The 27586-nt window shown below is 45.6% G+C and overlaps 1 protein-coding gene across 1 annotated transcript in view; it reads right to left on the reverse strand.

Moving 5' to 3' along the window:
• The window catches only part of CCDC102A (coiled-coil domain containing 102A), a 44727-nt gene that overhangs the window by 16800 nt on the left and 341 nt on the right, over positions 1 to 27586 (reverse strand). The window contains 5 exon segments of the mRNA XM_036749853.1: positions 2279 to 2508; positions 3489 to 3605; positions 6544 to 6652; positions 7268 to 7485; positions 8801 to 9737. Of these exon segments, the coding sequence (XP_036605748.1) occupies positions 2279 to 2508; positions 3489 to 3605; positions 6544 to 6652; positions 7268 to 7485; positions 8801 to 9469 (1343 nt within the window). The 5' untranslated portion in view covers positions 9470 to 9737.

Raw genomic sequence — 27586 nt, forward strand, 5'->3', positions numbered from 1 at the left:
TCATTTGACCCTCACAACCAACCCGTGAGGTGGGCGGGGCAAGTATCATTATTGCCATTTGATAGATGAGAAACTAAGCTTGGAGAGAGGACGTGATTGGGCATCATGTCACACAGCTAGGTCAGCCAGGCAGCCAGCATTTATTAAGTACATACTGTGTGCCAAGTGCTGGGGATACAAAGAGAGGGGCAATGACTTTGTTCAAGGTCACACAGGTATCGAACCGGGTAACCCATCGCCTGGCAGCGTTTCTGAATTAAACTCCATATGCATCTCTTTTCCCAACTAGATTGTCAGTTTCTTGGTGGGCAGAATCACATCGACTGGATGAATGCCCTTGCCATAGCAGACATTCAATAGAGTTTGCAGAACTGAATTGAATAGTAAACACTTAGACATACTTGTTTATTAAGAAGCCATGATGAAATACCAGGAAGACAACCATGGAAACCCAAGGAGAGTTTTTTAAGAAAGAGAGGTGGGAGGCCATAAAAGACAGTGTAACGCAAAGGCCAGAAGGGAGAGAAATGGGGAAGAGACTGCAAGACTTTGGCCAAGAATGGGTTACTGCTATTCTTGAGAGAGGAATGAAAAGGCTTCTCTCTCCTTTGGTTGCTAGGATAGGGATGGGCAAAGAAAGCAACCCTCAATAAAGACCTGCTGAATGCTAAATGAATGAGGACTCTGGGTCCTTAAGGGAAGGGGGCACCACCAAAGGATGACAGAATCTGACATTCGAAGGTATCTCAGAGACCATCTAGGTCCACAGTCGAGCAACAATCCACTTTACAAAAATATTCAACAAATGATCATCCTGTCTTTGCTTGAAGACCTCTAGGGAGGGGGGAAACTCACTACTTTCCAAGGAGGCTATCTCCACTTTGAACAGTTCTAACTTGGAGGAAGTTTTTCTTTTCACCAGGTCTAAATCTGTCTCTCATTTCCACCCATTGTTATTAGTTTGGTCCTCTGTGGTCAAACAGCACCTGTGAAGTCCCACCAAATATTTAGAGGCAGCTATCATATCTCTTCTAAGACTTTTTTCCTTTAGAATGAATATCAAATAAATCAACTGATTTATTCATTCAAAAAGCACCTAAGTGTCTACTACAGGCACTATACTAGGGGATGGAAAGAAAGAAAGAAGGAAAGGAGGGAGGGAAGAAGGAGAGGGGGGGAGAGAGAGAGAGAGAGAGAGAGAGAGAGAGAGAGGAGAGAGAGGAGAGAAGAAGAAGAAGAGAAGAAGAAGAAGAAGAAGAAGAAGAAGAAGAAGAAGAGAAGAAGAAGAAAGAAGAAAGAGAAAAAAGAAAGGAAAGAAGGAAGAACAGCCTCTGCTTTCAAGGAGCTTTCTGTTCCCTTGGAACCTCATATGCCATGATCCTGAGGCCCTCCACTACCCTAGTCACCTCCTCTGAACACCCTCTGAATTGTAAATCCTTCCCAGAATATGGTAGCCAAAACTGGACACAATCCTCCAGGGGAAAAAGGGAAAGAAACCAAGTCAAACCTGAATCCCTCCAGTTTTCTAAGAGTCTTCCTTGACTGTTGGGTCCATGGGCAAAAAATGGAGACAATGTTTCTGCTTCTGACATCACAGCCTAGCTCAGCCAAGGTCTGTCACCCTGTTGATTTTCTCAAATTTATTGCCTATATCTTGTTTCTAATAGTTGTTTTCATCTTGTCTCTCCCATTAGACTGTGAGCTCCTTGAGAGCAGGGATTGTCTTTTGCCTTTGTTTGTATGTGCCCAGCACATAGTAGGTGCTTTGCTTATTGACTGACTCTCCTAGGAGCCCACTCTAGGAGAAGAGATTGGATGTTCCCTGGCTGCGGCTCATTCTTGTGTCCTGGCCACGGGTTTCCTTAGGTAATATAGAGGATGGAACACTGGACTTGGACTCAGGAAGACCTGAAATCAAATCCTGCTCAGATGATATACTTGGAAAATCCTAGAAATTCAACTAAAGGCCATTTGAAACAATAATTTTCGCAATTTGGGGGATCCCTTACCATCTCTTCTTGCAGGTTTTGTTGGTGATGTAAAGAAATGCTGATGGTTTGTGTGGGCTTATTTTATATCCTGCCACTTTGCTGGGCAAGTCACTTAACCTTTCTCAGCCACAAATTCTTCATCTGTAAAATGGGGATACTTTAAAGGGTTCTTATGAGGATCAAACGAGATCATATGTGTAAAGTGCTTGGCAAACCTTAAAGCACTATATAAATGCTAGCAACGCTTGATATACCATTCCTCCCTCACCCACAGCTGAAGTACCCACCCAGGTCCAGGTCCCCCCACCTTGTTCTTCTCAAAGAGCTCAGCCTGGATGGCCTTGAGGTCCGAATCCAGGGCGCTGGCTGTCTGGCGCCGCTTGCGGGCCAGCACCTCCTCTAGGTCCTCAATCTGCGCTCGAAGCTTCTTGTTTTCCCTCTCAAGATTTAGCTTCTCTGTCTCAAGCCGCTCTCGGCGACCCCACTCAGCAGCGTTCTCTGCCTGCAGACGCTCCATCTGGGGGGGGAAGTAAGTTGTGCGAGAATCTCAAAGAGACCTACTCTGCATGGGGAAGACGGAAGAGCCCCAGCTGGGCTCCCCCAGCTCCCAATCCTGCTGGGCCATTTCTGGCTATAGGAAGTAAGTCCAGCTGCAGCAGCTATAATTAGCTTGGATTTATTTGTACATTTGTGTTGTACGTGTCTTATGCCTTCCCCACATGTGCATGTCCTCCCCAAATAGGCTGGGGGCTTCCTGAGGGTTGAGGCTCCCGTCACACCAGGGCTTCCTGAGGGATAAAGCCTTATTATTAGAAGATCCTCAAGGATAGGAACCTCTGTCTTTGTATAGGTATGGGTGTGTGTGTATGTGTATATATATATATATATATATTTCTATAGATAGATATATGTGTGTATTAATATACACATACTTATAGAAACATATAAATGTGCACATGTATATACACATACACATGTGTATACATACCTGCACATAATATGTCTTAGACATACATACATATACACACGTATGTGTGTATATATAGATGTATATATGTGTATGTGTTTATATATATTATATATATACACACACATATTATATATATTTATTTGTGTATACACACACACACACACCACTTATCTCCCTAACCAAACTGGCACTCTTTGAGTGCACAGAAAGGGTCCTTTATGGCCATTTTTTCTGTTTCTTCTCCGAGCACTGAACACAGATCTTCCCACAGCAAACACTCACACAATGTTGGTAGATTGCTGGTATGTCCCCCATCATAATGGAGGCTCCTTGAGAATAGGAATTACTATCTCCTTTTGCCTTGCTTCTCTCCGTATTGTGCCTGCCATAGTAGAAATCCTATGAATGATAAATGCCTGCCTGGCTAAAGTGGAAGAGCAGGATCCTGGAAACTTCCCAGATCCATGGCTGAGCCTGCTGGCTGGGCCTCTGAATCCCTCCAGCCCTTCCCATTCTCTCCACCTTACCTCACTCCGAAGTTCTGCTATCTTTTTGTCCATGCTGGACCGAGCTCCAAGTTCATCTTCCAGGTCCTCTGACATACGGCCCAGTTCATCCTGATGCATTTCTTTGAGGATGTTGAGCTGTGGAGACAACACCGATTTCCCCACCCCATGTGTCTGGGACACCAGAGAATCCAGAGGGCAAGGACAGAACTGTACAATTTGGGGCAGAAGGGCAAAGAGTAGAGCACAGACAGAATCGGAGCCACAGACTGAACACTGGAAGGGCTATTCTAGGACAGAGGATGTTAGAGTAGCAATGCCCTGAGAGTTGGTATGGACCTTGGAGGTCATGTGGCCCTCCTGTAGAGGATCGAGAAAGAAGCTGTGCCTCTCGGTTGGGATAAGCAGTGGGAACAAGGAAAGCTCCTGGGGTTCTTGGGTCATCCAGGAGAGTTTTAGCTTGATGGAGAGAGGTGACCTCTAAAATCCCATCAATTCCTAATTCTATGGTGATTATTTTTAGCACAGTATACAGTCTTAGACTGGGAGTTTGAGATCTGGATTCCAGTCCTGGCTCTTCTACTAAGTTGGTGTGAATTCAGACAAATCATTTGTAGATCAGAGAATCACATATTTAAAGCTGGAAAGGACTTTAGAAGTTCTCAAGTCTAACCCCCTCTAACCCATTTTGCAGAGGAGGAAACTAAGGCCCAGAAAGGTTAGATGACTTTTCCAGAGTCATACAGCTAGTAATTGTATGAGGCAGGACTGGAACCCAGGTCTTCCTGATTCCCAATCTAGCATTCTGTTTACTATACCACATTCTCCATTGATTTAGCAAAGGTTGCCTACTTGTACAGAGCACTGTGTTAGATACTGGAGGCGATAAAAAATTTAATTAAGAATTAGTCCCTGCCCTGATAGACTTTTGAGCCAAGTAGGAGAACAAGACAGACACATTGAAGTATAATTCATAATATTCCATGATAATTGCATGAGGAAAGTGCAAAACCAAAATACTATGTGAAGCTGCAGGAGAACGTTGAGACTTCCCTGAAATCAGGGAAGCTTCAGGAAGCAGGTGGTATTTGAGCCTGGCATTAAAGGATGGGTAAGAATTCAACAGGTGAATGGGGGTCATTCTTGGCACAGGGAACTGTATAAGCAAAGGCATGGAGGCAGGAAGGTGCAGTTTCTTTGGGAGGAGACAGCAGTCCACTTTGGTCAATGCATAGAGTGTATGGAGGGAAGTAATATGAGATAAGGCTGGACAGGTCGGGTGGTATTTGATTATGAAAGACCAAGAATCCCAGACAAATGAGTTAGCACTTTACTCAAGAAGCAGAAGGGAGCCACTGAAGATTTTTCAGCAGAGGAGTGATATGGCCAGATCTATGCATTTAAAAAAAATGGTGGTTAAATAGGATGGATGGGAGAAAGGTTGAGAGAAGGGGAAGAAGAAAGTGGAGGTAGAAAAACCTGTTCGGAGGATACCATAATACTTCAGGTGGGTGGTAATGAAGGGTTGTACTAGACTGATAGCAGTAGTGATAGAAGGAAGGAACTGGTGTGAGATGGGATGCAAGGGATATCAGTAGGATTTTACGTCATAACTCCTTGAATAGAAGTCAGCAAGAGAGAAGAGTCAACCATAACACCAAGATTCCAAACAAGGGATATAGGATGAATGGTGGTGTTACAGGTAGAAATGGTGTAGTCAGAAGAAGAAGCAGATTTTGGTAAATGATAATAGCTTAGTTTTTAGACATGGTAAGAAGTGGGACACTCTGATAGGGATATCTTACTGGCAATTAGAGATATGGGCTTGGAATTCAGAAGGTAAAATAGAGCTAGATAGATTTGGGATTCACAGGCTCAGCAGTGGTAATAGGAGTAACTGGAGTAAACGAGATGGCCAAGGGAGAGAAAGGGTAGAGATACAATAAGGCCAAGAGCCCTCCCAGAGTGCCTACTTTTAAAGGGCCAGGAAAAGGATGAGGAAGCAGCCAAAGAGATGGAAGTATTCCATTCCATTAGAGGAAGGAGGAAACAAGCAAGTATGTCGTCTCTGAAGCCATGTGAGGGGGCTTTCCAGCAGAAGTTGACAGTAGAGTTAAAAGGCCCAGAGAGGCCAAGGAGAATGAAGAAAGATAAAAGGCCAATGAATTTGGTGATTAAGTCACAGTGACCCTGGAGAGGACAGTTTCAGTACAATGGTGAAGAAGGCAGATTGCAAAGGGTTGTGGGGAGCGTAGTAATAAGAAGATCAAAGTGTCAGTTTGAGATAGCTTTTTCCAAGATGTGGCTGGAATTAAAGAATCAAGGGAAGGTGAAGGGAAAAGAAAAGAATAGAAGAGAAGAGAAGAGAAAAGGAAAGAAAGAAGAGAAAAGAAAAGAAGAGAAAAAAAGAAGGGAAAAGAGAAGGGAAAAGGAAAGAAAAGAAGAGAAAAGAGAAGAGAAAAGGAAAGAAAAGAAAAGAAAAAGAAAACAAAGAACTACTGGGAAGACCTGAGTATGTTTTTAGACACAGAGGCAGAAGTCACAGTGGATGCCTAAAGTGGAAGAGAATAGGATCAAAGGGACCAGTGGCCCTGGTGACAGATAGGGATAGTTCTTCTTTGATGACCAAGAGGAAGAAGAAGAAAGCTCATGAAGATGCTAAGAAGGGATGGGATAAAGGAGAGCACTGATGTAGCTCATCTTGGATGGTTTCGATGTTCTCAAGGAGTTAAGAAGGGGGCAGGTCATCTGCTCAAAGCTGGGTTGGGGGGTGGGGTGAAGGAAAGAAGAGTTGCTTCCTAGTCCCAGGGTCTCTCCACCTATAAAATCAGGAGGCTGGATCACATGATTTCCAGAGTCTTCTCCAGCTTTGAATGTTTCTTACTGATTTTCTGTATTGCTGTGCCATACTTTTTTCTCCTGGGCTCACAGCACCCTCTGGTGGACACAGATAAGCCTACATGAGAGACCAAGAGTGTTCTGTCTTCACCCTCCCTAAATGAAGAAGATAAAAGGAGGGCTGGTGCGCAGAAGAAAGGAGCTTGGAAGACTAGCAGAGGGTAGGAGAGGGTCTCACCTGCTTCAGTACTTCCTGCTTGTTTTTGTTTAGCTCCTCATATTTGATCTTCCACTGGCTGAGCTCCCCTTCCAGTTTTTCAATGTTCTTGCTCAGTGACAGCTTATCCCTGGGGGTTTAGGGGTGGGTGGGTAGGTGGGGAAGGCCTGGTTAGCCCTTCGGGAGCCTGGCTCTCCCTGTTCTATCCCTTAGGGATTTCCATGCAGTGTTCCCACTGGAGGTTGGATTTCTCTGTTCCCTCCTGGAAGTGTTGTTGGTTATTGAAGGGAGTGGTCAAAGATCCTACTGGGGAAGCAGCAGCTTTACATCTTTTCCCTCCTTAACAATACAAAAGAAGACGCCCCCCTCCCAACCCACTTCCAGGCAACCTCCTCACAGTATCCCCTATTCTGTATGCCATCAACACTAGTAGACTTGGTCTGTGTACTCCTCTGGGCTCATCCGAATGCTGGCGTACATTGCTCCACCCCATTCTGCCTCCCTGCCTTTGTTCAGCACTGGGAGTTTTCTGGCAAGGCATACCCCATTCCAGCATCCTGTTTTCCACATTTTACTGAAAGGTCCACCCTCACCTTCTAGGCTGGGTCCCAGTTTTTTACTCTCTCCGTGGCTGCTGCAACCCCCTGGCCACTGTGCTGATCAGCTGGCCAAAAGGGCAATTCAACTACAGCCAGAATAGGGTGCCTTGAAGGACCTCACATGCCCAGTAGCTGCTCATACTCACTCTCGTTCCTTGAGCAGCACCTTCTGGGACTCATCCAGCCGAAGCTTCAGGGCAGTCACCTTGGTGACATCTTCCTCGATGGTGGACACCTCCTCCCAGAGTAGTCGGCTTCGCTCCTGCCGGCTGAAGGTAGCACGGACACTCCCCATGCTTCGTGCCTCCCAGTTCTCAGGCCCCTCTTGCTTACTCTTCAGAAGGTTCTCCATCAGCTCCAGCTCCTGTGGAGAGTACCCCCAGGTTGGACATTACTCAGCAGACTCCCTCGCCCTTCCAGCCCTCGCCACTTCGGGTTTGGAGTGAACACTAAGTTTAGTGTAGTGGGAAATCTTTGGATCAGAATCAAGAAGCTCGGGCTCTAGTCCTGGCTCTGCCACATACTAAGTTAGGGGACTTGGGAGATGTGGCTTCAAATCTCTGGGTCACAGTTTCCCCATCTGTTGCCTATGCATCCATGGTCCCATAGTACACAGCGATGAAAATGGAATTTTCAGCTGGAAGGGAACTTAGAGATGCAGCCTTTGTACTTTACACAAGACTAAACTGGGCAGCTAGGTGGCACAGGAGATAGAGTGCCAGGCCTGGAGTCAGGAAGGCTCATCTTCATGAGTTCAAATCCAGTCTCAGATATTTAGTAGCTATGTGACCCTGTGACCTTAGCCCCATTTGCCTCAGTTTCCTCATCTGTAAAATGAGTTGGAGAAGGAAATGGCAAACCAGTGTCTTTGCCAAGAAAACAAGGGTCACAAAGAGTTGGACATGACTGAAAATGACAACATTGAAAACTGAAAAGAAAGGCTAATGAAGAGGAAATGACATGGTCAAAGTCACTTGGCCAGCTGGTGCTAAAGCAGAGATGAGAACTGAGGTCTAGGGCAGTGTTCCTTTCACCACTAGCCTGCTTTTCTGTTTCTATCTAGTAGGGCCCAGCATTGTTAGCCACATAGCTAGTGCTCAATTAACCCTGGGTGATTTGGATTCTTATTACTCAAATGATCACGCTTTCCTAGAAAGTGTCACAGATCCCCAGGGATTCCTATCCCCAGACTCGCCCAACACTCAAGTTGTGATCTCTCAAGCACTTGGCAAAAGCACTTGTTGCCAAAGAACAAACCACTGGCCCCAGGGAAGTAACTGGGAGTCTCAAGCCACTCTTGGGGAGCTGTGGGCGAGTCACCAGAGGGCCCACTATCCATTCTGGTTCTCTCCAGTTACCAGGCCTTACTGCTGGCTGTAGGGATCTGGCTTCTGGCTTAGAGGGAGGAGGTAGAGGGAATCTTCTGGTTTGTGTATAAGCTGGAGGAGCTGAATCCAGATTAGGGGAAAAGGCTCCTGCCTGCCCCACCACTTCCAGGGACACTTCCTGAAGTGGCTTTACTATAGTGCATTAGGGTTATGAGCCTTAGGCCCTTACGGCCTTGGATAATGTGCCCTGACCACAGGGGTGAGCCCAGCTGGTTTGCAGGGAGAAAGGTGACCTTTCTGTGCATGGAATGGGGGAATGCTCTTCTTTTCCCACCCACCCAGCTTGCTTACTTTATTCTTGGCTGGCTTTTCAAAGCCCACATCACGCACGGGCTCCTGCTCAGGGCCACCCCCCTGGCTCTCCTTCTCTGAGGCCACTCTATTGTCCAGTTCCTTCTCCTTGCCCCTGCCCTTCTCTTCACAAGCCTCCTCTCCCTCCTGATGGTTCTCCTCCTCTTCCTCCTCCTGCAGCCGGGCCCCCTTAAGTCGAGCCACCTCCTTGCTCAGCTGTTCACTCTGGTTCAGGGCCTCTTGCCGCTCCCGACGGGCCCCTGTCAACTCCTTAGTCAATGCCTCCAGCTTCTGTCGAAGTTGGCGCACCTCTTCCCGTGCCTTGTTGCGTTCAGCTCTCACCTTACTCCACTTCTCCCTCCAATTGGCAGTGCAGTCTGACCACCAGCGCATGGTCTTCTCCATCTGGGCCGCCCGGGCCCGGGCCTCCTCCAGTTCTCGAAGGCGCAGTTCTTCCCGGCTCTCCCAGTCACCATCCAGCCCCGGGGACCCACCAGGCAACAGGGGCAGTGGTGGGGGCCCTGGAGATGGGGTCCCGCTCTGTGGGGTGGGGGGCAGAGAGTCGGCTAGGCCCATGCGCTCAGGCGAAGGACTGCCCAGGATGTTCAAGAGGCTGCTCTTGGAGAGCTGTGGAGAGTCGGCCAGCCTGGAGCTGGCACTGTGACTCATGGTGCATGCACCAAAGAGCAGGACTCACACTCTGGACTTGGCTGGTGGCACGAGGGCAAACTCAGCTGATTCTGGAAACAGCAGAGCCTGACTCAGGAAGCAGGGTGCGGCGGCACCTCTGGCTGATCATTGTGGCCCTTACAGGGGTCCTGCAGGTAGCATGTCTGGTTGGGGTCCTGTCCCTGTGTGGTGACTGATGGCAGCAGCTGGTCATGCCCTCACTGTCCAGCTGGGCCGGTTGATTCCTTCACAGAGGTGTCCTCAGATGCTAAAATAGAAAACAAAACAGTGATAACACAGGCACCCTGCATTTACATCATGGTGAGAGAAAAGGAAACAGCCTTTATAAAGTATTCTCACATCTATTATTTCATTTAGTCCAAGTAATGCCATCTGTGAGATAGGTAGGGCAGGGATTATCATCCCCATTTAAGAGATTAAAAAAAAACAGACTGAGGTTCAGAGAGCTTAAGACATTTGCACAAGGTCATACAAGTCAGAATGGCATTAGAACCTAAGCCTTTTGGCTCTTGTGACATAATTTTCCACCACCTCACATTGGCCTGCATAGTGGGACCATCATTCAGCTCAGTAGCTGCCATGGTACCATGGGAAGGGCACAGACTGGATCCAGCAGATTTGGTGGGTTCAAACTCCACCTCAGATGCCTTCTACCTGTGTGACCACGGGCAAGTGACTTAATGTCTGCGGGTCTCAATTTCCCTCTCTATGGAATAAAGGGGCTGGAGTAGATGGCCTCTGAAGACCCTTCCAGCTCTAGAACTGTGATTGCATGAATTAGGCACTTCAGAAAAGGGACTCAGGCTGGGGATTTTTGCTTTTCAAGTGCTCATCCCTCCCTCTTCCTCTCCTCCTTCCCCCTCTCACTTCTCTCCCTTCCTCCCTGCTAACCTTTCCTTTGTCTCTCTGCCTCACCCCCCACCCCTACCCCCAAACCCCAGCTCAGAAGGAGCTGAGAGTCTATTTTACTTCTCTCTGTAGCTCCTCCCTTCCCTGCTCACCCAGGGCATCCCAGTCCAGAAATCTCAGCCCTGCCCCAGGGCTTCCAGAGGAAGTGCCCCACCCCCACCCTTGGACTTCTGCTTCTCCCACAACACCCGCTGGTACCAGTCCCTCCAGCCCATGGTTCTGCCTCTGTTGGGCACTGGGGGCTAAGTTCTGTTCTGGGAGCCCAGGATTACTCTCCTTAGTACCACTTCCAAGGATCAGGTATCCACAGGGTCTATAACACTTCAAGCTTTCCTAAATAACCTGCCATAGCTCTGCCCTCTTGGAGTTTACCCAAGCACTTCTAGAACCTTCTTGTGTCTCCAGCTTTGGTCCCCTCTCAGGGGATTTTCTTCCCTAAATTACTTCACACTGCGTAAAGCAGGATTTGGCCCTTCAGGCTTCAAGGGGCTGCCCTACTCCTAGCACCCAGAGCTTGGTGACCAGGTCTAGGCCCTTGCTTCTCATCTCCATCCTCTTTCTTGGCTTTTATATGCTTGAATCCTGTCACTGTTTAGTATGACAGGGGAAAGAATCCTGGGTTTGAAGTCAGAGGAGCTGGACTGGAATGGTGACAATGCTACTTATTCTTGCCTATTACCGTAGAAGATAATGTCATCCTCGGGTTCCTCAGGCTAGCAGCCTAGAGGTCATCCTCCACTCACCTCCCATATCTAATCTCTTGCTGAGACCTGTCAATTTTATCTTTCCAACATCTCTCAGACGAGCCTCCTCCTCTCCTCTGACACTGCCCCCACTCTAGTACAGACCTTATCGACTAACACCAGGACTACAGCAACAGTCTGCTGGGGACAGGGGTCTGCCTGCTCCAAGTCTCTCCCCACTCCAATCCATCCTCCAGCCAGCCACTAGAGTGACTTTCCTAAAGCTCAGGTTTAACCATGTTACCCCTCCCCACTCCACCCCCCCTCAATAAATTCCAGTGGTTCTCTATCACTTCCAGGATCAAATATGAAAATTCTCTCTAGCATTTAAAGTCCTTCATAACCTAGCTTCCCTCTGCCACCTTTCCACCTTTCTTTTTACACCTTGTACCCCCATGTACTGTTTGACCCAGTGACGTTGGCCTTCTTGTTGTTCCAAGAACAAGACATTCCATCTCCTGGCTCTGGAGTTTTTCTTTGACTGTTCCCCATGCCTAGAATGCTTGCCCTCCTCATCTCTGCCTACTAGCTTCCCTGGCTTCCTTCAAGACACAACTAAAATCCTACTTCTACAGGAAACTTTCCCAAACCCTCTTAGTTCTAATGCCTTTCCTCTATTAATTATTTTCTATTTATCCATATATAGCTTGTTTGTACATCTATGTTTGCTTGTTATCTCTCCCATTAGATTGTAAGCCCCTTTGAGGGCAGGGACTGATTTTTGCCTCTTTGTATCCCCAGGGCTTAGCACAGTGCCTGGCACATAGAAAGTACTTAATAAATTCTTGACTGACTGACTACTTACTAACTATATTACTTTAGGAAGCCACTTCAATTCTATGGGGCTCAGTTTTCTCACCTGTAAAATGAGATGGTTCGACTAGATGGCCTTATAGGCCCTTTCAAGCTCTGCGTTCTAGGATCCTTAGCTTATAAAGGCTCCATTCTTTCAAGAAATATGTCACTATTTATTATGCTACATATTAACCTACTATGTGCAAGGCACTGGGAATAGGAAAATAAGAACATAGTCCTGGCTTGCCGCAAGGAATTTACATTCTGCTGGAGGTGGGGGAGGTAATATGCATTCACAGATGATACAGTGTGATGGGGGCAAAGAAGAGATCCAAAGTGCTCCAGGAAAAGTCGTCTTGTCTGTGCAAACTCTGGCTTTGTACTTGCTTGAAGTGCCCCTCTAGGCTCCTGCATTTTACCTCTCTGGGTCCTGCCTCAGCTCCTTCCTACTCTCATAGTCACCCCAGATTTGTCCATTCTCCTTACTACATAAGTCACATGCCTTAAGCCCGCATACCTAGCACACACTGATCCAAGATACAGGACATCTCTGCCATCTTGGCCAAAATAGATGCCTGCCAATTTGATCTTACTGCCTGCAGGGGAAACTGAGGCAGAAGTAGACAAGGAGATAGAGACTCCCTGGTAGGGAGAGGTAGGGAGATCAAGTCTCAAGTCAAAAGAATAACCTGGCAATGGAATTCAAGAGTCCTGGCTCCCACAACTCTGGTTTGAGGGTGTGTATGTGTGTGTGTGTGTGTGTGTGTGTGTAGCAGAGGCTGAGTTGAAGTCCAAAAGTACATACTGAGTATTAGCAGCTGGCACAGTCCCATACCCAAACTTTTCCTGGAAAATTTCCTTGACCACTTTATTCACTTTGCTCACACTGAACAAGAAGCTGTGGTGTAGGGGAAAGAGCTCTAGGACAGAAATATTAAACATGCTGCTAGACTAGATTAAAATATAATTGTAATGTAATTAAATTTATATTAAGATATAATTTAATAAAATAAAGAAAATACAATAGAACATAGACAATGTTAATATGTGGTTTTCTAAGTCAATATGTGGCCTGCATATTGATCCATCCTTAGATACTATCTTTAGGTACTTTTAGTGGCACCCCTTTCTATTTAAGTTTGATACCCCTGCTCCAGGCTCACGGTCAGAGAGCCTGGGTTTGAATCTTGGCTCAATGACTTACTCCCTGTGTGACCTTAGGTAAGTCACTTTCCCCCTTTGGGTCTATTTACTCCTGTATAAAATGAGGGGGTTGGACTGGAGCATCTCTAAGGTCCCTTCCAGCTCCAAACCTATGCTCCATTGCCCTCCTACATTCATGGAAGCCACATCAGGCCCAGGGAAGTCAAACAGCAGCTAAGCTTCCCCACACCCACCAGCGGTTGGATCTCCCCCTGATGGGAATTGCAGTCATTCAGGGGTTGGGAAAAAGGAGGGTTCTATGCCAGACAGAGGGTGTCTGGGTTTCTGGCCAACATCCTGCCATTGTCTTCCCCTACCTCCCTCTCACCACACACACAGACACACAGACACAGATATACACACACACACACACACACACACACACACACACACACACACACACCAAGGTTGCCACATATACATACATGTACACATACACAATACTTGACAAAATCAGATCCACATTATATAGACAAACTCCCACACAGAGAGACATATAGAAGCACGGTAGCTATACTTACCCAGTTCCACACATATACACAATTGCATGGGCATTAGTTATACATATACCACACATATGATCACACAGTGCTGCTATATACACATAGGCACATATACACATTAATCCCTCTCCTTGCATTCTTGGAGCAGCTCCATATGGGAAGAATTCTTAGGAATGAAAAAAATACTTTGGAAAGACCAGAAAGCAGGAAACCGGAGAGGCTCCCAGTGAGCCAAGCGGTCTGCACTGAGAGAGCGTCTGCTCTCAGCCAGGCCCAGTGGCTCCTGGAGATGGGGTTCCTCCCCTCTCCCCCCCCACCCCAACTTCTTCCTCCTGCCAGGACTAGACCCCAAATTCGGAGAACAACAAAGCAGGGAAGACATTCCTGTGGTCAGGATGGGGGAGGCAGAGGCAGGGTTAGGGTCCACTTGGAGAGCTGCCGAGAGAGGGATTTGAGCCTAAAGCCACATCCTCCTCCCAACTTTGCTCCACGGCTGGCCCAGGCAATGTGGCTGGGTCCCAGCATTTCCAGCAGAGCGATCCAGGGGCTCCGCTAGTGTTAGAGGTTGAGGGTTAGGAGTGGGGAAGGTGAAGATCTGCCTTTCTCTCTAGCGTCTTCTGTGACCTTTCCAGGAAACTCCCCAACATAACTGAGCGGGGGCAGGGAGAACAAGGACAGTAAGCCACCCATTGCTCACTAATGCACTACAGATTTGCCCACATGAAAGAGCAAGGCTAGACATCCGATGGACAAAGCGAGTGGAGGGAGGGAGCTGGGGAGTCAGAGGAGGCTTCCACCAATTTTCCACTCAGCCATTCACACCCTCACAGCCAAACCTCACACGACTCACTGTGAAGAAGGATGAGGCTATTCTCTAGCCTTAGTCCCCAAATCCCTTTAAATACCTACAGATCTAGAGTTGGAAGGGATTTGTTTCATTTTATAGATGAGAAAATTGTGGCCCCAAAAGGTTAAGTGATTTGCTTAGGGTCTCATTAGTCATGACAGAAACAAGGTTCAAACCTAGGTCCTCTGACTCCAAAGCCATGTCTGTGGTATTATGTTGCTTCTCAAGATTCAGTGAACATCCATTAAGCTCTACTGTATGCAAAGCACCATGACAGAGGGAAATGCAAGTTTAGATATGTCCTCAAGAAGCCTACTGGAGGGGGGTGGGGCGGGGTGTAGCTAGGTGGCGAAGTGAGTAGAGAGCACCGGCCCTGGAGTCAGGAGGAGGACCTGAGTTCAAATCTGGCCTCAGACACTTGACACACTAGCTGTGTGACCTTGGGCAAATCACTTAACCCCAATTGCCTTGCCTTCAACCCTCCAAAAAAAAAAAAAAGAAGAAGAAGCCTACTGGGGGAAGGGAAGGGGCTAAGACAATAATATAGATAATTATAATATACGTTGCCTGATAAGTATCATCGAGAACTGCAAAACACAACATTTTGTGAGTCCTATGAGGAAAAGATCTTTCCAGGGGAGAGAGGGTAAGGGAGCAATCAGGGAAGGCTTTATGGATGAGGTGGCATTGGAGTTGGGCTGTTAGAATAGGCAAGAATCTGACACATGAAGGAGGAGGGAGGACCTTCCAGTAATGTGAACAAAGACACGGAGGTAGGACAATGCAGAATCTGTCCAGGAGCACAGAATAGTCCGGGGTAGCAAGAGCAGAAGACATTAAAATAAGTCCACAAGAAATCTTTGAGGAGGGATGGCATGACCAGAATATAATGCCTAAGGAAGGTGAGTCTGAGGGGAGGGAAGATGGGTGAGGAGGCAGTTACAACAATCCAGCCAGGTGACCAGGTGACCAGGTGACAACGAGGGCCTACATTTATATGGCACTTCACAATGATTATCTCATCTGATCTTCACAACAGCCCTGGGAGACTGGTGCTACAATTTACTCCCATTTTACCGATGAGGAAACTGAGGCAAACAGGAATCAAGTGACTTGCCCAGGGTCACACAGCTAGTAAATACCCGAAGCCACATTTGAACTCAGGTCTTCTGGACTCCAGGCCTAGCACTCTATCCAATGAGCCACCTAGTTGCCCTCTGGTGAGAGGATGGAGAGGAGGGGAGAGGTGCAAGAGATGGCTATTTAAAGTCCTCCATAATACAGCCCCAGCCTACCTTTAGGGGCTTATTGCACAAAACTTTCCCCTCACACACTCTATGGTGCAGGCAAATGGGACCACTCGATAGACTACATACTATTTACAACGGCATATGTATATTCTCCCACCTCCATGCTTTTGTTCACACAGTTCCCTCTATTGAAAGGCTCTCCTCTCTCCTTCCTATTAAGTTCCTACCTGTTCATTATATCCCAACTCAAATACCACCTCCTCCAGAAAGGCTTCTCTAATTTCTCCCTTCCTCCTCTCAGACTGGTCTATCAGATGTTCCCCAAACTTGACATTCCATCTCTTGTTCTTTGGTTCTTCATGGCCTGTCAGTCTATCATATTATAATGTGTTCTCTCCACACCACCGCCTCAGGCCTCAGCTAAAGTGCTATCTTTCTTATTACCTGACAGCGCAGTCCAGCTCCTCAAATTATCTTGCATTTACTTGTCTATATGTCAACAGTATCCCTCAAGTAGAACATAAGCTCCTTGAGGGCAGGAATCATTTTTTTGTCTTTCTCTTTCTATTCAAAGTGCCCTTGCATTTAACAGGCAATCAATCAAGAATTCACTAAGCGCCTACTGTGCGCCACTTAGATGTTTGTTGAATTAAGCAGAAGAGATATTGTGGAGGTAGACTCCCAAGGACATGATAACTGAGGGAGAGGAAAGGATTAAAGATAACCCTGAGCCTTTGAAGTGAAGAGGACTGTAGTTGTTCCTCATTTTAGAAGAGGACAGATGACACCATGGGTAATGTCTTGACCTGCTCTTGAATTGGATTTAAGGGAGGCAGAGTTGCCCAGAGTCATCAGCCTCACTCTCTCTTCCAGAGCCATCCAACTCCAGTGGCAAGACAAAAGTCAAAACGACTGGTGATGGCTGGGGATGCAGTGGATGACCTTGGTGTCTCTGATGTCTAACCGAGCTCTGAGTGCTCCACAAAACCTGCTTCAGACTACCCACTAGAGTGAGAGCTCCCTGGGGGAAGGAATCACATCTTTTTGCCTTTCTTTATATTCCCAGCACTTAGTACTGTTCCTGGCTCATAGAGGGCACCTAATACATGCTTATTGACTGACTATTTCTCTCTTGATTGCTTTAGTAATCACTAGAAAGAACCGTTCTGAAATCTTTTTCAAAAGTTTAACAGGAAGAAATATGCCCTGTTTTGCTAGAAGCAAAAGTACGAATTAACGTTCTCACCAAGTCTTCAGAAACTCTTCCAGTGAGGATGGCAGGTGAATGGTGGTGCCATCGAGAGAACGGTGAACTCTATAAGAGAATCAGGTTTTGGGGTAAAGAAAATAAACTCAGACAGATAAGAATAAGCTCTTCCTATCTATTAAATGAATTTCTGGATTTCCTCTGGCTCTTGGACCTGGCTTCATCCAGTCGCTGTGAGTCTTTAGAAAGGCATGCCATATGTTGTTTATTGCGGTTCAGTCGCGTCTGACTCTTCATGACCCCATGGACCATAGCACACCAGGCCCTTCTATCCTCCACTATCTCTTGGAGTCTGTCCAAGTTCATGTTCATTGTTTCTATGACACTATCCATCTCATCCTCTGCTGTCCCCTTTTCCTTTTGCCTTCAATCTTTCTTAACATAAGGATCTTTTCCAGTGAATCCTGTTTTCTCATTATAGGGCTAAAGTATTTAAGCTTCAGGTTCAGTATTTGACCTTCTAGTGAATAGTCAGAAGTAATTTCTTTAAGTATTGACTGATTTCACCTCCTTGCCTTCCAAGGGACTCTCAAAAGTCTTCTTCAAACACATCGATTCTGCGGCACTCAGTTTTCCTTATTGTTCAACTTTCACAGCCATACACTGCTAAAGGAAAGACCATAGCTTTGACTTATATGGACCTTTATTGATATAAGATAATATCTTTGCTGTCCAGATATGCCATAGCTTTCTTCCAAGGAGCAAACGACTTTAAATTTCAAGGCTGCACTCACTGTCTGCAGTGATCTTTGAGCCCAAGAATATAAAATCTGACACTGCTTCCATTTCTTCTCCCTCAATTTGCCAGGAAGTGATGGCACCAGTTGCCAAGATCTTAGCTTTTTTTTTTTTAATGTTAAGCCATAATGTTAAGCTTTCACACTTTGCTCTTTCACCCTCATCAAGAGGCTTCTTAATTCTTCTTAACTTTGTGCTATCAGAGAGGTACTGTGCATAGCTGAGACTGTTAATATTTCTCCCAGCGAACTTAATTCTGATTCCTCCAGCCTGGTATTTTGCATGATGTACTCTACATATAAATTAAATAAAGAAGGTGACAGTATAGAGCCTTGTCATACCCTTCCAATCTTAAACCAATCCATTGTTTTATGTTTGGTTCTAACTATTGCTTTTTGGCCCACATAAAGGTTCCTCGGAAGACAAGTAAGATGATCAGGTACGCTGATCTTTTTGAGGACTTGCCACATTTTCTTGTGATCCATACAGTCAAAGGCTTTAGTGTAGTCAATGAAGAAGAAGCAGATGTTTTTTTCTGCAACTACCTTGCTTTCTCCATAATCCAAAGAATGTTGGCAATTTGGTCTCTAGTTCCTTTGCCTCTTCAAAAACCAGCGTGCTCTTCTGGTAATTTTCAGTTCACATACTGCTGAAGCCTAGCTTGCAGAATCTTAAACAACCATGTTGGCAAGTGAAATGAACACAATTGTTCAGTAATTTGAACGTTCCTTGGCATTGCCCTTCTTTAGGACTGGGATATAAACTGATCTTTTCTAATCCAGTGGCCACTGCTGAGTTTTCCAAATTTGCTGGGCTACTGAGTGAAGCACTCTAACAGCATCATCTTTTAGCATTTTAAATAGCTCAGCTGGAATTCTATCACTAAAATGAACCTGATTGTTACCAATGCTTCCTAAGGCCCATTTGACTTTATTCTCCAGGATGTCTGGCTCTAGATCAGTAACCACACCCTCATGATTATCGGTGATGTTAAGATCTTTCTCGTTTAGTTCTTCTGTATATCCTTGCCACCTCTTCTTAATCTCTTCTGCTTGCTGAATCCCTACCATTTTTGTTTTTTATCATGCCCAATTTTTGCATAAAATGTTCCCTTGATAGCTCTAATTTTCTTGAATCATCTCTTATCTTTCCCATTCTATTGTTTTCTTCTATTTCTTTGCATTGTTCATTTAAGAAAACCTTCTTGCTATTCTCTGGTATATCTTTTCCCTTCTCTTTTCCCTTTTGCTTTTCTTCTTTCCTCAGCTGTTTGTAAAGCCTCGTCAGACAGCCATTTTGCTTTCTTGCTCTTCTTTTTCTTTGGAATGGCTTTTGTTGCTACCTCCTGTGCAAGTAGGTCAGTCACCCAGCTGCCCTATGCCATAGGTTATTTTGTATTAATGAAAGGAAGGCTTCTGGCACATTGGGTAGACTCCCTCTGGTGAACTTTAAGGAAGACATAGATAAGAGTTGCACATAGAATGGGAAGACATGGATGAGTTACAATCAATCATCATTCAGAAATTTGGAGATAGAAGGGACCTCTGAGGTCATTGAGCCAAACTCCCTTATTTCACCAATAAGAAAGCAGACCAGAAGTTAAGTGACTTGCCCATGGCCACACAGCTATAAGCGTCTCGGATGGGATTTGAACCCCGATCTTCTTGATTCTAAGTCTAATACTCTATCCACTACATGATGTTATGATGCCTCTTAATGAGGTGGGATTTCAGATCTATTTGGTTGTTAAAGTCCTAACCTGATACCTCATCGTAGTGTGGAGGTGACCTTGAATTGTCCAAGTCTATATCAAGTGAAGGACAAACACCCATAGGTCCTACCAAGCTGGAAAGATTTTGAATAAGGGCCCAGCGATAGACTACATGCCTGGTAGCTATGTTCGAAGAACCTCAGTATGTCTGCTGAGTGATTTGTTTTAGCTATAGCACCTCTCCAAGACTATCTATTAATTTTGGTTGTTGTGGTTGTTCAGTGGTTTCAATACAATTCTTTGTTACCCCATCTGGGGTTTTCTTGGCAAAGATACTAGAGTGGTTTGCCATTTTCTTTGCCAGCTCATTTTACAGGTGAGGAAACTGAGGCAAACTGAATTTAATGACTTGCCCAGGGTCACACAGCTAGTAAGCATCTTCTTTGTTTCTGCATCGCTTTAAATCCTGCTTCAGACAATTATTAATTGTGTGACCCTGGGTAAGACCATTAACCTCTCCGTGCCTTAGTTTGCTCGTCAGTTAAATGGAGATGATAATACGACCTGGGGCCGCTGGGTGGTGTAGCGGAGTCAGGAAGATTCATCTTCCTGAGTTAAAATCCGGCCTCAGGCACTTACTAGCTGTGTGGCCCTGAACAAGGTCCTGAACCCTGCCTGCCTCAGTTTCCTCATCTGTAAAATAAGCTGGAGAAGGAAATAGCAAACCACGCCAGTCTCTTTGCCGAGAATGGGGTCATGAAGAGTCAGACACAACCGAAAAAGACTGAACAATAAGAGCAATAGGACCCACTCATGGAGGTATGGTGAGAATCCATGGAGACAATGCTCATAAAATGCTTTGTAAACCTTAAAGGTCTGTGTAAATATCAGCAGAATTCCATAAGAATCAGAACTACAGGTAACTCTAAGGGCAGGGCAAGTGGGAAAAAGCTTGAGAGCTTGTAAGCAACTGGTCTAAAAGATCTCTTTATGCTTATTGAGGACACATGAAACGGTGGAAAGAGTGCTGGCTTTGGAGTCAGGAGACCTGGATTTGAATCCAGGCTCTGATACTCACCACCAACGCTTACCACAGTGCCTGGTAGGTGTTTGATAAATGCTAGTTGACTGACTGTGTGATCTGTGCCTCAATTTCCTCATTTATAAAATGAAGTAGATGGAGTAAATGATCTCTGGGATCCCTTCCTGCTTTAAATCCATGACTTTATGATCCTATGTGGGACTAGAATCAATCAATCAAACAGCATTTATTAAGCACCTGCTAAGAGTCAGGTGCTGTGTTAGGCTAAGCACCAAGGATACAATCGAAACCTCAGAGGGGTGGGTCAAGGGCTGCACCTTCAAAGAACTAGAGGAAGGTTGCCACTGTGATGGGTAGATTCCCTCTGGAGGACTTAAGGAGGGACATGGACAAGCATTGCAAAGAAGATGAGGAAGCCATGGGTAGGTTATGATCTGCTCTGTTAGAGGGAGTATCATGTCCCTGAGATCCAGGTCACCAAATCTGAGAGCTGGAAGGGATCTTAGTGGCCATCTGCTCCAACTCGTACCAAAAAGGGAATGCATCACTATAACATAGCTAACAGGTGGTGATCCAGTTTCTGCTCCAAGACCTCCAAGGAGAAGATACCCATCACCTCCAAAGACAGCCTACTCACTGTTGGGCAGCACTAATCATTAGGAGGTTCTTCCTGATACCAGATCTAATTTTCCCTCTTACACAATTTCTACTCATTTCTTCTGGTTCTACCATTTGGGGCCAAAAAGAGAAGGTCTAGTCATCTTTGCATATGACAGATACTTAAGACAGCTAGCATGTCTTAGCTGGTTATCTATGTCTGAGTCATATCCACTTACCAGACTGAAAAGTCCATGAGGGCAGGCATCTTCTCTAAACTTTCTCCTCCTGAGTCTAACACATAATAGGAACAGAACAAATGTTTGTTGGATTGAAAAGCACCTGTGGTCAGAGTTGGTGAAACAGATTGTGGTCTGGACCACACAAGGCCAACTGACCCACACAAAGACTGAACCTTCGCTCCTACTCACAGTCAAATGAGGCTCTAACTAGCTATTACATATTCATCTACAGTAATAATGATGGGAATTGAAAAGAGCCTGCCAGTCAGGACCTGCAATCTCCTCTAACTCCATATTACCTCTTTCTTGATTAATAGGAATCGCTTCCACTGACAGGGAGGTATTCTATGCTTTCCAGGGAAGGGTGTGTTTCCCCAGAGGGACAGCCCTATTCTGCCTTATCCACCCACCCCCACCTCCTACTCCTTGCCAACACTTCTCCAATACCAGACTTGGAGGCCACACTCTGTCAGCCCCTGGGAGGAGGGGGAGGACTTTAGACAGACCTGTGGCCACAGGCCTGCTGGGCCTGCCAGGCTGGTGAGCCACTGCAGGAAACCTCAATGGGAGGGTGCCTTAATTGGATAAGTACAGAGGGATAGAGAATGGTCAGCCCACAGTGTCAGGAAGCCTTTTCCATATAACCTGCAGGCCGGGCTTGGGTAACTGTGGAGAGACCCATGAGCCTGGGAAGGGAAGAAATCCTGGCCTATACCTTAAAGTGTGACCAGGTCAGAAGGAACATAGAATCCTAGACATAGAAAAGTTGTCAGAGGTCATTTAATCCAGTCCAAATCTGGACAGGAAATCTTCTTTAACAACTTCAACAAACGGTCATTTAGCTTTTGCTTGAAGACCTACAACGATGGGGGACCCACCACCCCACAAGGCAGCACATTCCACTCTTGAATAACTCTGAATACTATGATTTTTTCTTTATATCAAGGTAAAAAATCTGCTTCCATAAAACTTCTACTTTACTAGTTTGACCCTCTGGGTATGAGCATCATGTTTGCTCCCTTTCTACACAAGCTTTTCAGATATTGGAAGAAATCTCTTATGCTATCTATAAATTTTGTTTTTCTTCAGGCTGACTATTCCCAGATCTTTCAACCAATCCTCATATGACTTCATTTCCTGTCCCCTTCCCAGACTGGGACAGAGGCAGGGAGCTCGGCTTAGGGCCTGGAAAGATGACACCCTATCCCACCCTAAGTCCTTCCCAGATGGCTCCTACATGTGTCATGGATCAAGGCAATGAACACCTGGGCCCTTTTAGGCTCAGGCCTATTCAGGTTCTCACTTGGAGTAAGGTAACGCCCATTCAGTGAATAGGCCTCTTTAAGAAGTGAGTCAAGGGATGGCCCCTTTAATTAGAAAAAAAGAAAAAAAAATCAAGCTGGGAGGGGAAGACTCTCCGGGTTGCTGTTCCAAAGAGAAACAGTTACCATTGACATTCACTCTAAGCCAGGAGGGCCCAATAATGAGATGAATAATCAGTCCCTCAGTGTTCTACCCTAATCAGACCACATCTGGAGCCTTATGTTCAGTTATGGGCAGCATGTGTTAGAAATAACATTGGGATGGATATGGTGAATCATGCCTGTAATTCCTACTACTAGAGAGGCTAAGGCTGGTACATTGTTTGAGTCTGGGAGTTGTGACATACAGCAGGGCTAAAGCCAATCAGGTGTTCATACTAGGGTAGTACTGGTGCCAGATGGCACCAATATGGCAAGCCCCTGAGAGCAGGGATCCACTAGGCTACCTAAGGAGCAGTGAATTGGTCCAGTGTGGAAACAGAGCAAGTCAAAGCTTTTGTGCTAATAAGCAGTGGGATTGGGTCAATGAGTGGTTTCTGCACAGGGAGGGAAGGAGGGAAGGAAATAAAGAAGAAAGGGAGGGAGGGAGGGAGGAAAGACATTAATAAATTGGAAACTGTTTAGAGGAGGGAAACTAGAATGGTGGAGGGCTGGTGCAAGAGTCCATGGCTGCAGTTCCATTGAGGTTAATGGGGAATGAGAGTAGGATGTGAAAGGCTCTTATATGTAAAAAGGATTGGATTTATTTTGTTCGGTCCCAAAGGGCAGAACCAGGAATAATGGGTGGAAGTTACCAAAAAAGCCAATTTAGGCTTAATGTCAGGGAAAAACTCCCTAATTCTTAAAGATATCCAAGAATGGAACGGCTGCTTCTCGAGGTAGTGGGTTACCCATCACTGGAAGTCTTCAAAGACTGGATGACCATTTTTTCGGTATATTGCTGTGGTGGTACTTATTTGGTTATGGCTTGGATTAGAGGGCCTCTGAGGTCCCCTCCAACTAAAGAACTATGATCCTACTAAGGATCGAGCTAATCTTCCTACCTGTGCCCTTGATCTCATTCTTCAGTTCCCTCTAGGACCTTGCTCTAGCAACATCATTTTCTCCCTTGTCATTTTTTTCCCATCTGCCTACAGATATATTCAGGTCACCTCAATTCACAACAAAAGGAAACTGCTTTTGACTTTTAAAATGTCATCTAGCTAGGTGACGCAGTGGATAGAGGGCAGGGCCTAATCTGGAAGACTTCTCTTCCTGAGTTCAAATCCCGCCTCAGACACTTACTAGCTGTGTGGCCCCAGGCAAGTCACTTAACCTTGTTTGCCTCAGTTCATCATTTGTAAAATGAGCTGGAGAAGGAAATGACACCAGTATCTTTGCCAAGAAAACCCCAAATGGGGTCTCCAGGAGTCAGAAACGATTGAACAACAAATTCTGCTTCATTTCTCTTCTACTAAACTTCTTGAAAAGGGTGTCTAAACCTGACACCTTCAATTCCTCACTACCCTCTCTCTCCTTACCCCTTACAATTAGACTTCTAACATTATTACCCTGTTGAAACTCTTCTAAAGTCACCACAAGGTCTGATCAGCCGAATCTAACGGTGTTTTGAAGAAAAACCTTCATCTTCTCTGTGGCTTTCTGACACTGTTGACTGCTTCCTCATCTTGGATACCCTCTTCTCCCTTGGCTTCAAAGAGAGAAACATCATCCTCTCCTGGTTCTCCTCTTACCTTTCTAACCACACCTGTTTCTTTCACTGGTGCCTCACCTTCCCAGCCCCTTAATGTAGGTTCCCAATGGTCTGCTCTTGGCTGTTCTCTCTCTCTCTCTCTCTCTCTCTCTCTCTCTCTCTCTCTCTCTCTCTCTCTCTCTCTCTCTCTCTCTGTCTCGGCAATGTGGGCTGGTGACTTGCCCAGAGTCACACAAATGGTAGGTATCTGAGGCTGGATTTAACTCAGATCCTCCTGACTTCAGGAGGGCTGGTGCGCCACCTAGCTGCCCCCATAGTCTCTTGCTATAGCCTCTCCCTTAGCAATTTCATTTACTTCCTTGGCTTCAACAACCATTTATGAGATAACTTCCAAATCTCTATCCCTCCTACGTCTGCTCTCTTTTGAGTTCCAAAACTGTAACTGGATATTTTTATTTGTATGTCCCGTCAACACATCCAAAAACTGATTTCATTATCTTTCCCCTTAAACTTACTTCTCTTTCTGACTTCGCTATTTCTGTCTGTGACAACATTCACTAGCTTCCAATGTTCATAACTTCAAGTGTATCTTAAATTCTTCCTTCTCCCTCACCATTCATATCCAATCAATTACAAAATCTTGTTGATTAAAAAAAAAAAGAGATGTATAGCGCCCAGTACTAGGGAGCCAACAGCCCCCTCTGTACGCTGCCTTTGTTGATCAAACAACAAATAAACATTTATTAAGAAAAAAAATCCTGTTGATTCCATCTTTGCAACATCTCTTAAATTTCCTGCCCACCATTCCCATTGGCACTAATAAGAGGATAAGTGTCTCACCACCACCTGAACGGACTATTGTAATAATTTTCTTTTAAGTGTTCCCACCTGCATTCTCTTTCCTTCATCACTTTTCTAGTCCCGATCCCTCTTTCGGGCATCTCCAATTGACTTTAGGATGTTTTCACTTGTGCTTCCTACTAACACATCAAATGCAAAATGTCCCAATGACTTCATCATTTTTCCTCTTAAACTTACTTCTCAACTCAATAAGCATTTATTAAGCTCCTACTATATGCCAGGTACTGTGCAAGTCGATAAGGACACAAAAACCAAAACCAAAAACGATCCTACCCTCATGGAGCCTAAATAAGCAATAACAACAATAAAATAACAGACAGCAGGTCAAGATTTGCAAAGGATTTATAAACATTATCTCATTTGATCATGTACACAAATAAGTATGAAATACATACAAAGTAATTCAGTGAAGAGAGAGAGTTCTAACAACTGAGAGGAACTGTAGCATCATAGACTGAAAGCTAAAGGGAGCCACAGAGGCCATCTCGTCCAAACTCCTCATTTTACAGATAAGGAAACTGAGACTCAAAAAGATTACATGATTTGCTCATAGTCCCACAGGTAGTAAGTAGCAGAGGAAGATTAGGAAAGGTCCTTCTTAGGTGACATTTGACCTTAGCCTTGCAGGGAATTAGGGATTCCAATTGGCAGAAGTAAAGGAGAACATTCTAGACATGGGGCACATAGCCTGTGCAAAAAGCAGGCAGGCAGGAATTGGAATGTCACATATGGGGAAGAATAGGTAGACCAGTTTGCTTGGAACATAAAGTATATGAGAGGGAATGATGGGAGTTGTTTAAAACTTCAGCAGGAGCTGAATTCTGAAGGGCTTTAAATGCCAGACAGAAGCATTAAATAATCTTAAATGATATTTCTTGTGCATGTTATCTAGTCATGTCACTCAAGTGCTCAAAAATTTTCTGGGGCTCTCTACTGCCTACAGAGCAAATGTCAAACCCTCTTCAAGGCATCAAGGCCCTCAACAATCTGATGGCTCCCTATTTTCCTAGTCCTACCTCAAACTAATCCCTTCTCTATATTCTATACTTCAAACTGGACTATGCTCTTCCCCCTCCCCCACCTTGACCTATCGGACCACTGTACCTTTGCTCATACTTTTCCCTATGTGTAGAATATCCCTTTCTTCTTTCACCTGCTGAATTCTTATTCTTCCTTTAAAATCTAATACAAATAGCCAGCTACTCTACAAAACTTTCTCAAAATTCCTATACAGATTTTCTCCCTCTTTCTCACCCCTTCTCCCTCCCTCACCTTCTTTTGCATTTCCATGCTAACTTGTGGATTATAGGTAGTTGTGTACATATATGGACTGGGGGGTGGGCTACATGTCTCTTCTCTGAGCACCAGCCTAAATACATCAGAAGAAGTTCATCACCAGATGGACTGCAGAGTGATGAATTTTTTAGCCATGGCAACTTTCCTCTATTTCTCCAAGGGCATGCAACCCGGAGCAATAAAGGAAAGGCCCACAAAAATAGAAACACAAATCCTTATAGAGTATTTGTCTTCAGTTTGTATCAATTCCCCCCTCTACTAGACTATATGTTCCATAGAGAAAGGGCTAGTTTCTTTTTTTAAGTCCTGTCACTCACCCACGTGCCTAGCACAATAGTTTGCATACAAGAGTGATTTAATAAATGAGTGTTTTTTTGGTCATTTGTTGCATCAAATCAGAGAATTTGTGAAAACTTAATAGTTGCACACATACCAATTATTAGAAGTTGTTTGCACAGTTATGATGTTAGCAGGACTAGGATCATGCCCATTTGATAAGAAACTGGCTCCCACCCTCTACTTTCAAGCCAGAAAGGGTAACTCATCTCTCTCTCCTCCCTGGCCCCTCCACCTGTCTACTATGGCCTCTGGCATCACATTTCCAGATGTGCATTCCTGCCCCCACCCAATTCTCCTCCCTCTTTCCTAAGAGATATACTCGATTCTTCTTCAAACAGCCGGCGCTCAAGGATTAAACTCGGAGTTCATAAGGATATCCCTACCTCGCTACCTCCCTCTCCCTCCTGCCGCCCCAGCGCCCAATTACTCCCCACCTCCCCCAACACCGGGAGGTCCCGCCCACCCCTTTCTTCGAGGCCCTCATTGGCCCCTCCGGAGAGGGGGGACAGACCGAGACGAGAGGGTTCCCCACCAGGATTGGCCGCCAGTGCTAGTCTATCCCACGCTCGCCATGGTGACCACGTTAAGTTCAGTGGAAAGAGCTCCAAATCCCACCCCTGGCCTCCCCCACTTCCCCCCACCCCGGGACCGCTGCATTCCAAACCCTAGTGCCCCCCTCCCCCTCAACACCCAGGCTAGGGACAGTGAGGGAGGGATTCGGTCCCCCAGGAGATAGAT

Source organism: Trichosurus vulpecula, chromosome 3 (genome assembly GCF_011100635.1).
Source record: "Trichosurus vulpecula isolate mTriVul1 chromosome 3, mTriVul1.pri, whole genome shotgun sequence".
Classification (NCBI taxonomy): domain Eukaryota; kingdom Metazoa; phylum Chordata; class Mammalia; order Diprotodontia; family Phalangeridae; genus Trichosurus; species Trichosurus vulpecula.